The sequence below is a fragment of the Lissotriton helveticus genome, chromosome 3_1 (genome assembly GCF_964261635.1).
Source record: "Lissotriton helveticus chromosome 3_1, aLisHel1.1, whole genome shotgun sequence".
NCBI classification, from domain to species: domain Eukaryota; kingdom Metazoa; phylum Chordata; class Amphibia; order Caudata; family Salamandridae; genus Lissotriton; species Lissotriton helveticus.
Window position 1 is genome coordinate 1,204,506,357 of NC_136061.1, and position 11,182 is coordinate 1,204,517,538.

An 11,182-nucleotide genomic window follows, 5' to 3' on the forward strand; every position below is an offset into this window, starting at 1 on the left:
TTTATGATTTTATACAAAAAAATCGAATAAAGGATATCGAATCGAGTATAAGGAATGTAGAAAGTACTTTTTGATGGACCTTCCCTCGCCCATGGGTGCCCTGAAGCAGCAATTTTAGAGTGGACTGGTTCAACTGCACAGTGTGAATCATTAAATATTACAAATCAGCTGTAACCACTGCACCATCCACATTACATTTTGTCCTACTCATCTTCATGGCACTACGTACCAATATGTTCTTTCCAACCACAATCATCACCATACTATTGCCAATGCATTTTTATTGCCAGCACCCACAGCCTTAAAAACCCCTATTTTCAATTGCAACCCTCTGCCCTAACCCTTATGTGAACTCTAACACTAACCCTAACACTACCATAACCATCTAACATCAACCTTACCCCTGATCCCCAACCTTCTACCTCAACCCAAATATTAACTTATTCTAACCCAGTGCCAAAGACCCTATCTCAGCCCCTCATCACAACTACAAAGAATAGCCCCTAACCTCAGCCCCCCAACTAAACCAATACATATATATATATATATATATATATAGGATATAATTCGGTGGGTACATTGCAGCTATTCAACAAAAGACACAATTCAACTGTAAGCACAACAACCAGGCTTGAAATGTGGTATGCAAGATCTATTTTATTGCTCATGTGAAGCTTTCAAGAGGGTTTTTCATTATTTTATTTTACAAATGTACTCAGAAATGGAGTTTGGAGTTATTGCACTGTATTATTATTAAATCTGCTAATGAGCATGGATGTGTTGTCTGTTAAATACCAGTGGGTTCTTCAGAATATTGGTGTTGGTCGATGGGCCCATCAGTTCTCAGCCTGGTCATTCCTGTTCAGGAAGGAGGTGATCCCTTCAAGCATGTCCAACTGATCCCGGATTTGACTAGTGTATGGATCCAGATTCCTCTTCATGTCTTCAGCTCTCTGGATGATCATTGTTTTTAGATCCTCTCCATATGGGGAAGCTGACCGGCTGAACTCCTCGATCCTTTGGTTCACTTTCTTGTTAAAGTCTTCCAAGTACGGTGATAAACTCTGCCCAATCTCGTCCAAATGAAGTTTCTCTTTGATTTGGTTGGTGGAGGAGAGTATTTGCTGTCTCAAGTCTTCCACATTGACAGACAACTTGGTTCTCATACCATCTATATTTTTCTGCATCTGGAAGGCCATGATCTCAATCTTTTGTTTGAGGTTTTCTTGGACATATGGCTTGATCACTGCTTGGAGGTGGTCAACATTTTCCTGAAGTTTGGTCTCAAGCCAATCAGCATAGGGAACAAATGCTGCCTGGAAGCTATCCATATTTTCCTTGAGTCTAGCTTGAAGCTCCTCAGTGTATGGGGTGAGCTGGAGACGAAGCTCCTCCACATTTTTTTGGACACGAGTGCCAAGTTCTTCGGCATATGGTGTGAGCGCCTGACGAATCTCCCCTGTATTTTCCTGTACCCGACTAGCAAACTCCTCAGCATATGGAGTCAGCTTTATCTGTAGCTCCGCAATGTTCTTGTTAATCTGCTTGTGGATATTATCTGCATATGGTGACACCTTCAAGCGTAACTCCTCCAGCTCCAGGCGTATCTGCTCCTTTAGTTTCTCTGAGTCTTGGGAGAGCTCTGCATGGATCTGGGTGGCGAAGGGAACAAGCTGGCTTTGTATGTGTGCAGCATAAAGAGGAACATCATGGAGGTTTTCTTGGAGGAGTGTGCTAAGGAAAAACAATTTAAAAATGTATCAATATTAATAATTCGGATGAAATATCCTATATTTTTAGTATATGCCAGCTAACCTTGTTTCCCCTTTCTCTCTCCTCTTCCTCCAATATCTGCATCCTAAAATTTCTTCAATCAACCACAAAGTTCAAAATGGTCTTAGAAGTGGCTCAACAAGGTCAATTTTCTAAGCATGCACTATACATGCATTTTGCTTAAATACCTTACTCAGTGAGAACAACAGCCTGGAGGGTTACTCAATATGGGCATGGAATGGAGGGAAGCTAATAAGGGCATGGCTTGGGTAATAGTATTGGAAAAAGTAAAAGCTCTCTGTGTAGGTGAGGATGTTGTATAGAGAAGCACTAATACCTCTGAGAACATATCATTCAAAAATTCTCCTTATATAGAATGCACCCTTGTGCCCAAGGTTACCAGTCCCTTGAATCCATGTACTGCTATGTGTTTTGAGATATAGTGACAAAGAAATGTGCATTCACAATGGGCTCATGTTCTTACCACTGGGACAATGGGGCCCCGGAACCCTGTGATCTTATGCAGGCTGCCCAAGAAAATGGACCAACCGTTAAGCTCGGACTTTGAGGCAAAACCAAAGTCTCAAAGCTGGTGTGTGCAGCACTAGAGGTTAGAGAATTGTGATATAGCTGAAAGCTCCCTGTCACTGCAGAGGTACGCTGAAAATAGGATCAAAAAGGGTATATGAAACCCATAGTCTTCAAAATAAAATTAGGATGCTATGAAAGCTGGAACATGCATTTAAAGATGGGAGACATGTTAGATGAATATTATAGAGGTACGATAAGAAACCTCAGAACCTGTGGCCAAAAAAGGAGAGGTGAAGTTAAAGATTTCAATAGCAGGGGCATGGGTTGGCACCAGCCAAGATCGCCACATGATAAGTGGCAGATTTACAAGCCCCTTGCGCCTCTTTTATGCCGCCGTTGCATCACTTTTGTGATGCAGCTGCGGCGCAAAAGCAGAGCCATGCTGTGGGGTAATTACAACGTGACGTATCTGGGAGATGCATCACGTTGTAAAGCACTGTAGGCGTTCCGACGCAGGGGGGGGGGGCGTTCCGGCACAGAAACGCCTCCTAAAAGTGGCTGAGTGAAATCTACAAGATTTCACTCAGTCACTTTTAAGCCCATGCTGCGTCAAAACTCTGCGCCTGCTTGAAGCAGGTGTCAGGATTGATGCAGCGCTCTAAAGATAGGGCACCCCAGACCTTGCTGGAGCTGCGTCGCGCTTGCGGCTCACTCAGCAATGCTCCGCCGTTACGGCACAGATGCGTCATGCATCTGTCCATTTTTGCCCCATGATGCGTCGCTTAAATGCGGTGCATCCATGGTGGCGGAGCCGTGGCGCATAATAACTGGCGCATCCCTGCTGATTTGCAAATCTGCCCCTCAGTGAGCACCTTGTGGCCCAACCTTTAATCCTCAACATCCAACATATTCTCTGTCCCTGCCCCGCAGTAAAACGACACCAGAGCATGCCACCGTGAGTGGTGGACGGGTGCAAGTCATTCTTTTCTCCCCGCTGATTGTGGAGGCCGCTGTTCAGCTTCCCCAGTGGACTGAGGGGACCACCTCGGGGGCGGAGGCTGTAACTTGCCGATCCCCACCACTGGAGGACCACATAGCTCCCCGGGAAGATCCCCAATAACCAGAGGTAGGGGGCAGCCCGCCTTTCCCCAGCTGGACTGGTGCGATATCTTAGAGGCAGAGTGTGGGACTGCATAGCCCATGGGCTGGACAGGCGCTCGATGTGGCCCACGGTGCGGCAGAAATGAGTGAATCCAGAGGGGGCAACGGTTAGCCCTGGGACAGGTGTGAATAGGGGAGAGGCACGGATCTGAGGATATCACAGGGCTCCCATGTCTCTCAGCGGAATGCGCAGCCTGGTGGGTGCTGGTGAGAGGTGGTGGCTCACAGAGCATACCGGAGTGGCAACAGGGGGTGCGCAGCAAAGATGGAGAGATACAGTGGGGGATTAGAGCCACGTGCCTAACAAGCTCTGGCTCTCTCCTCTCCCCGGCCCACCCTTTCATGCCTCTTCTCCTTTGGGGGCCTGCCGCCCCTACAAGAGTTCTGGACTGGTGAGAGGGGAGCACAGGGAGCACAGCGGCGCTAGGTAGTGCCATGCGAGAAACTGAAGAGGGATTCTTGATGCCACATAAATGCACTGACTAAGGAATCGCCCCTACAGGGCTGAGACGATGCCGTAAACAGCGCTATGTGACTGGGCGCTACACTCTGCAGCTGTCCGCGCGACCCGCAGGGGAGCATGGGCGGGGTAGCGCCCTAGTCACATACGAGGCGCGAGTTAGCTCTGTCGCGCCCCTCCTGGCGCCCACCCCCAGATTCCTAACAAAGGGGAGGGCTCGCCGGGAGGAGGGGCGCCCCTCTGGTATTTAGGACCACAGCGCCTGTGCTCGGCCTCTTTCCCGCCATTTGGATTCTCCCTCGGCTCTGCGCTGTTCCCACCCTGACCCAGCAGCAGAGCGGCGGTGCGAATTGGTGAACAATTTAATGGTCTAGTTTTGTGTTGCAGGCGGAGTCACAGGGCGATCTGGAAGCAGACGGACAGTAAGGGTACCTCTGCGGCAGAAGGGTACAGTAAGGGTACCTCTGCCTGGCACAGTAAGGGTGCCTGAGCCAAGGACCTGGAGCCGAAGGAGGTTCCGGGAAACCGCGACGGCGCCCCGTTAGTCGTTCGGGCGGTCGGGGGGCCTGAACCGACCGGGGGTGTGCCCTACCGCTCCGCCCTGACAGGGGGGGGCGGGGCGGGAGTATAACAAAAGTGGAATAAAAGCACCGTCAGAGCATCATCTCGCCGTGCAAGATGGCTCCTTAGGCAAGCGGGACAGCGAGGGGCTGCCTGCTTTGGATCGCCTGTAAGATGACCCACCATAACGAAGGTCATACCATACCTGTGTTGTATGAAATAAACCTGCAGCAGTTCTTTCCCATAAACATGTCTCCTGAGTTTCTGTTGGGAAATGTAAGTGTGTATTGCAAGCGGGGGGAGCGCATGGCGGTGTGGGCACTATGCCTGGGCATTTCAAGGCGCCTCGAGAAGCTGGACCTGATTTGACTGGAGGAGGCCGTGGCGGACGGTAATTGTGGGGCGCGGTGGCTCGGCCCACTTGTACGTCACACTGATGATCCAACTGAGAGCTGGCATGACAGGAGATCAAACTGGGGACTCAGAGGGGACCAAGTGAGGCTCGATAGTAAGGAGCTGTGGCGAACCCTAACCGAGACACCTGCACATGCGGGTGTTGAGATACAGGCAGAACACACAGAGACGACGGAACCCTCGCTCAGCGCCATCATGGCTGCCACATGTGGTACTCAAGGGTCCATTGAACCAAAGTTGGATGCGGTGACTCACTGTCGATGTAAATCTCTTCTGACTTCTTTAGGAAAGTCAATGACGCACTACGGCTACTCCTGTGGGATGGAGCTGTTCAAGGTTCACTCTGCAAGCTCTAGAGAGGGATATATGAAGTAGGCCTGGCAGTCCCAGATATATGCAAATATTACTGGGTGGCATAATTGATAGTGATAAATGACTGGGTGTTGTCGGACAGTACTGAGCCTGCGTACAGTGCAGGCTCAGTACTCGGGCTGCTCCTCACTGCGTTATCGAAAAGGACATGAGGGCGCCCTTCCATTCCCTACACAGCTGATGATAAGACATGGTGAGAAGCCACTAGATTCCTGGGATGGGACAACAAACTGACAGACAGAGACCTCCTGCAAGAGGTTCGGGATCTGAAGGGGTTCTCCAAACAGAAACTAATAGCCATTCTAACTACTGGGGGATGTGTGGAGAGGGCCAGCATTACTCACATTTGAGGCTCAACAGCAGCAGTATGAGATTGCTGAATCATAAAGTTTTAAATATTTACAATTGGGTCACGCTCTTAGGCACCACATACTGGAGATGGAGCAATTACCAAAGTCGGCACCTTTAGAGGATCGGTTCCTCTTGAACCCCATGACAGAGAGGGCAGGATCCTTAACCTATAAGAACCTGATGAATAATTCCCCTGACCCTCTGCCGAAGCTGCAGGAAGCATGGGAGGGAGACCTTGGACTTATAGAAGAGGTGGATTGGTTGGAGGCTGTACAATCTCCCAGAGAGATGGCCATACGGGCTCTGTGCCAACACATTGAATTGCGAATACTCCATAGATCATACTATTCCAGGACGCTTCTGCATCGCCTCAGGAAGTGCGTCACCACCCTATGTGATAGGGGTTGTGGTGAGACAGGTTTGTTTTTGCACATACTCTGGGAATGTCCGGAAATACAACGGTACTGGAGGGGGGTGGTTGAAATTAAGGCCAAAGCCACGGGATCAAACGTGCCACTGACGGCCAGGTGGCACCTCATATGTATACGTGGCAAAGAGGAGTGGCCTAAATACCCCAAAATATAGCTTACGTTGGCCGCTAGGATTGCCAAGAGAACTTTAGTCTGGATCTGGGGGGGTGAGTAGGCTACCGTGCATTACAGGATGGGAAGCTGATGTAGACTGGTGCCAAAGGGTTGAACATGTGGTGTACAAGAGTCAGGGCAGCCCGAAGAAAAGGGAGAACGTCTGGGACAGTTAGTGTATATACAGGGAATAGAGGGAGCCCTGAAAAAGGGGTTGAACCATACCTTGAGTGCGGAACTGGGGTCACTCTCGAAATTCCATCATAAAGCATTGCTAACAACTGCATGCACAATTCTTATCCTTATGTATCCTAGTGGTTATGCCACTCGTACTGTACTTTGTTCTTTTATGTCTATTCTGTATATGATAACCCATTTATGCTTACTGTAGCACTGAGCAACTGTTTAATAAAACACAGGTGAAAAGGAAAAAGATTTAAATGGCAGTCAAAGGACAAATTAGAACCTAATTAAGGCTCTTGAGGATGTGAGTCGGGGTATGAGACTTTGAAGACACTACCTAACCTAAAGCAGGAAAGCAGTGCTCATGAAAGCTTCAACTAAAATCGACTTTCTAATCCCTAAAAAGAAAGATGAGGTGGATAACATTCAAGCATGGAGTTTTTATAATAAAGATTAGCCTATGCGTGTCTATCAACTGAGCTTTGCAAAGGCATTTCTGAACACATGGGCTTAAACAAGAGACAGCTAACGATGGCATTTAGAAGAAGGATTTCTAACTGCCAGTCATAGATTTAAAAAACATGAATAGGGTTTAAATGGGGGCATTTCCACAATGAAAAGATGTATTTGTTTTCCACAGGGTCTTTGTAGACAGTTTCCAAAGAAGAGGAATTGCTAGAAAGATGTCTAACAATGGACCACGAAGAAGGATGAAAGGGTAGGACTGAAGGACATTCAACAATGAGACCTAATGAACCTTGCTTGGTGGAAAACCTGCAGTTAATAGGAATTCCAGCATCCCTGCTCTTTGGAACGATTTCCAATAACTGTGCTTGACTGGGGGACATCTAGAAAGGGGCCCGGCGGTATGTCTGCACAGGACAGTTTTGTTATGGATTCCTAGTAATTTGACTAGGTTGCAAGAGTTCTGGAACAGGACGCGGTTGAGGGACATACAACAAACGGGCTTGTTGGTGCCATATATGACAACTGGCCTTGGTCGTAAGAAGTTGAACTTGGGGATCTGGCTAATGGATCGGTACAAATAAAGCCAGTGGTTAGGGTTGATTTAAAGATATTTAACCATGGGGCTTTAAGAATCCATAACCATGTCACAATGCAGCTTATCCTAAGAAACTGTAGAACAATATCTGTAGTGTAAGTATCTACAAAAATAGGGAGTAGTGTAAGAATTACTAACAATTTGGCTTGGAGTCATTATTGTAAGCAACGGCAAATGCATGAGGGATAATGACTGGTCATTGATATAGGTGGAATATTGTGTTCGTACTGTCAGACAATGCTTACTTGAATTGTTTTCTGTTTTGCAATCCCAGGAACTGTTGCCATGACCCCTTTGCTAAGTTGCTTAGTTCTTTATTCCTGAAGCCATCTTCCAACTCATCAGTGCCCACATCTGTGCAGGACCCTGTGGGAACAATAAACAGGAACAAGGCACTTGAGAAAGAATCCATACATTATCTTTTTTATGAGGACCACCAGTCTACTGTTCTTTTTGGAGTACACTTCACAAAGGGACAGTTCTACAATACAGTTGCTACAAAGGCTGACCTATGGATCCATAATGAACGGCACAAGACAGCATAATGTTACAGAGGGGGGTGGACGATGTTTTTAATCGCATGGCTTAAAACAGGTAAACGTAAATTCTGTGCTTAGCATAGTGTGCCGCCCGAGTGGTAGCTTCCTGCTTTATTACATCCAGATATATAATACAACAAGTAACATTACACTTACAACAAGCCAAGCCTATTGGCTTTGTCAATGGTTGTTAGTTGCATAAGAGAAATAATCCACAACTATGACTTCGTAGTATATAATATTGAAAATGCTTCTGTTCTTAAACGATGAGCCTGTGAAATCACTATAAAGAGGCTCTTAGAGGCTATATCACAGGCAGTGAAGGGTGGTACTGCTGCAGAGTTAAGGTTTTTTTTTCACCCTGAGGGTGATGGCAGAAATGGAGAGCCCGGTAGGGACCCCTCTCAGCACCCGCTTTTTAGAACTGACGGTGCTGAGCACCGACAGGACCCGACCGACTTAACGCCCTGCTCCTCTCTTTAGAAAGAGGGTGAGATGGACCAGCAGTTAAGGGGTGTGGAGCATGAAACCAGAAAACAAGTGCTCCCCTCTTGGAGTGACCATAAGTAAAGTGGTGCTAGAGCGGTTGCTAAATAGTGTTAAGTGCAGGGTCGGATTGGTAAGGCGGGCACTCGGGCAATGGCTGAGGGGCCCGTATCTGAGTTCCAGCTGTGAGCTGGTTTTTTGGGCTGCCTCGGGGGTCCGATTTGGGGGGTGTCTGAGTTGTTCCGATGCCCCCAGCGGCCCAGTAGGTGCCTGAGTGGCCTTTCCGGAGGCAGTTAGGCCTCCATGACCTCCCTTTTACCCTCCGGCAAAGGTGTCACTCCCTTTCTCTTGCTGGGCTAGACTATTAGTGTATGCAGATTGAGCGGGGCAGGGGGCCTGAGCAGGTGGTCTCACTTGTTTTCAGGTGTGTTTCACCAATGTGAACTAACCTATGCATTTATTTGTATCTAAGTGAAGTTAAAAAACGTGTCTCTGTAGGAGACCACCCCCTCCCCCCCGTTTATATAAAACGTCGCCAAAGCAGTGTTTTGCGGAAAGGCAATATGCAAATGTGGGCCACTTTTTTAGCGTGTCCAGGCCTATTTGTGATCTCAATCCAACCCTGGTTACGAGCTCAGCAAGTAAAGATGACGTCAGAAGCCAAAGATTCTGCTCTTACCTGTAATGGTCAGCAAGGCCATCACGACGCCAATGGATCTCAGAAACATCTTCAGCTTCGAAAGGAGCTTCGGGGGTGGAACCTGGAGGGAAAATATTGAGCTTAGTATAAAAGTGGAGAGGAGGGGCTTAGAGTCCAAAAGGCTGCAGCGCACTGGTGGGTGAGGGCTCTCCTTTATGTCGAGAGCCCAACAACATAGCCACAGACCCCTCCATCAAACACCTCAGTCTGCTGAAACACCAACCCACGCATGACTAGGAATTCGCTGTCTGAGGCCCCCGCAGTACAGTGCAGTGTCTCTGTGGGCTTTAGTGGCCGGACCCATCCTGGCCTGTCAGGAGTCTGCTCCTATCACTGCAGTATCCAAGGTGCCGCAGCCATGCTGCTCACTCCATCCAAGTGTTCCCCATCTTCAGTGTGCTCACAGGTCAGCCCTTAACCACCGGCCGTTACCACTGACCACGGCTCCCATAAGGAAAAGAACCATTTTCAAACTCATCTGCCTGAGATATAATGCTTTGTCAGGCAATGGACCCAAATATCAGCAGGACAAACTGATTCCATATCTTCCTATGAGAAATCTTAGATCGAGGAGTCAAGTTCTTCTCTCTCCTCTGCGTATTCCTACGTCTAGGTTTGGTGGACGAGCTTCTTCTTATCTGGCCCCCTCTGTGTCAGACCCCCCACACCTGATATCACGAGGAAAGGTCTGGAAGATGACCCAAGAAGAGCCTCTCCCATACATGAAATATCTGATCTCACACACTCACCCCTCAGGAAGCCTCGCTCATCACTGAGGTGTCTGAGGAGCTCTCGTGTCTCAGCAGCACCCCGACTCACTGACGTGTCCCCGGAGCTCATGGCAGGCCCCCGCACCCCCACTCAGCTCCCCCGAGCCCCAGTCTACAGTGCTCGGATCTCACAGCCCAGATGTCGACTTTCACAACCTGCTCAGCTAGAAACCTCCAGCACTGAATTGTGTCTGTAGCTTCGCTGCCCCATCCTCCACCGGCCCCCAAGTCAGAAGCCCCTATGAGGGCAGTGCCACTTCCGGTTCTGTGCCTCCACCCGCTTAAAGCAGCGAACCTCACCTCTCCTGTACCTGGAGTGCAGATGTGCACCTCCTAGGACAAGAATAGCCCCCCACCATAACATCTGGGTCTCTGGCATTGACCGGACCCTCGCAAGCCGCTCTTCCACAACTCACCTCTGGACTCTACAGCTGCTGGCTGGCCTCTGCCGGTACCAGCCCCTTGTGCCTCGCTGGTATTTATACGAGAGCAAACACCTTCTTCTCTGGATATAGCGCCCAGAGGAAGACCAGAAGGCGCCGTCCTGAACTTTAGACCGGGCAGACGTGTCACCTGTGGACGGTGCCTTATCTGCTGGTGATGCTGGCGCCCTCGCGGGTGCCCTCAGCAGGTGACGCGCAGGGCATTAATCACCATGACTGGACTGAAAACCAACAGCGGATGGTGAAATGTGGAGCACACGTCCCACATTTCACCAATCGAGCGCAAAGTGCGAGCTCGACCCTCTTCCAGGGCTCACCACATTCGATTTTATCTGCAGTCGTTTTTGAAGTGCCGTTCCAGCCGTTGGAGCAATAGATTGCTGCACATAGCGACCAGAAGAGGCGCTGTAGGGAAAGCATGAGTTTCCAGACTAAATGTACACTAACAGGGCTAATTATTTTCATGAATTTAGACAGTTTATTACTTTGCACTCGGTGACATCAGAGGGCAGAGAGGGCAGGCAGCAATGAGCAGACAATGTATCTTGGCGGGTGGGTCACATGAAGTCAGAGGTGAGACTGAGGGATGGAGAAAGACATAAATTAGTTGATTAGTGGAACCTGAGGGGCGAGGGGTACAACAGTAAGGCATGCATACCTTTTGGGAATCGAATGACCACGTGGCGAGTTGGGGTAAAGAGGGGAAGGTCATGCCCAGGTGAGGACATCCACCAGGCCCTTTCCTTGGTAACTCTGGATCTTCAGTTATGAAAAAGTACAATAGAAGAAAG

General features: G+C 48.8%; 1 protein-coding gene across 1 annotated transcript; it reads right to left on the reverse strand.

Annotated features, from left to right (window-relative positions):
* Window positions 1-637: 637 nt before the first annotated feature.
* Window positions 638-10,779, reverse strand: LOC144823392 (uncharacterized). The gene is made up of 4 exons (XM_078681858.1): window positions 10,365-10,779; window positions 9,158-9,239; window positions 7,699-7,819; window positions 638-1,734 (listed from the first exon to the last, which is right to left on the reverse strand). Exons 2-4 carry the CDS (start codon window positions 9,204-9,206, stop codon window positions 837-839), a joined length of 1,068 nt encoding a protein of 355 aa, XP_078537984.1. The 5' UTR covers window positions 9,207-9,239; window positions 10,365-10,779; the 3' UTR covers window positions 638-836.
* Window positions 10,780-11,182: the final 403 nt, after the last annotated feature.

What these genes read in the sequence shown, in the direction of transcription:
- LOC144823392 (XM_078681858.1), bottom strand. Translation starts at nt 9,206, where the DNA reads ATGTTTCTGAGATCCATTGGCGTCGTGATGGCCTTGCTGACCATTACA. An exon ending in GGCCTTGCTGACCATTACAG is followed by an intron (nt 7,820 to 9,157) that starts GTAAGAGCAGAA and finishes TTGTTCCCACAG; the next exon opens with GGTCCTGCACAGATGTGGGC. An exon ending in CAAAACAGAAAACAATTCAA is followed by an intron (nt 1,735 to 7,698) that starts GTAAGCATTGTC and finishes GTTTTTCCTTAG; the next exon opens with CACACTCCTCCAAGAAAACC.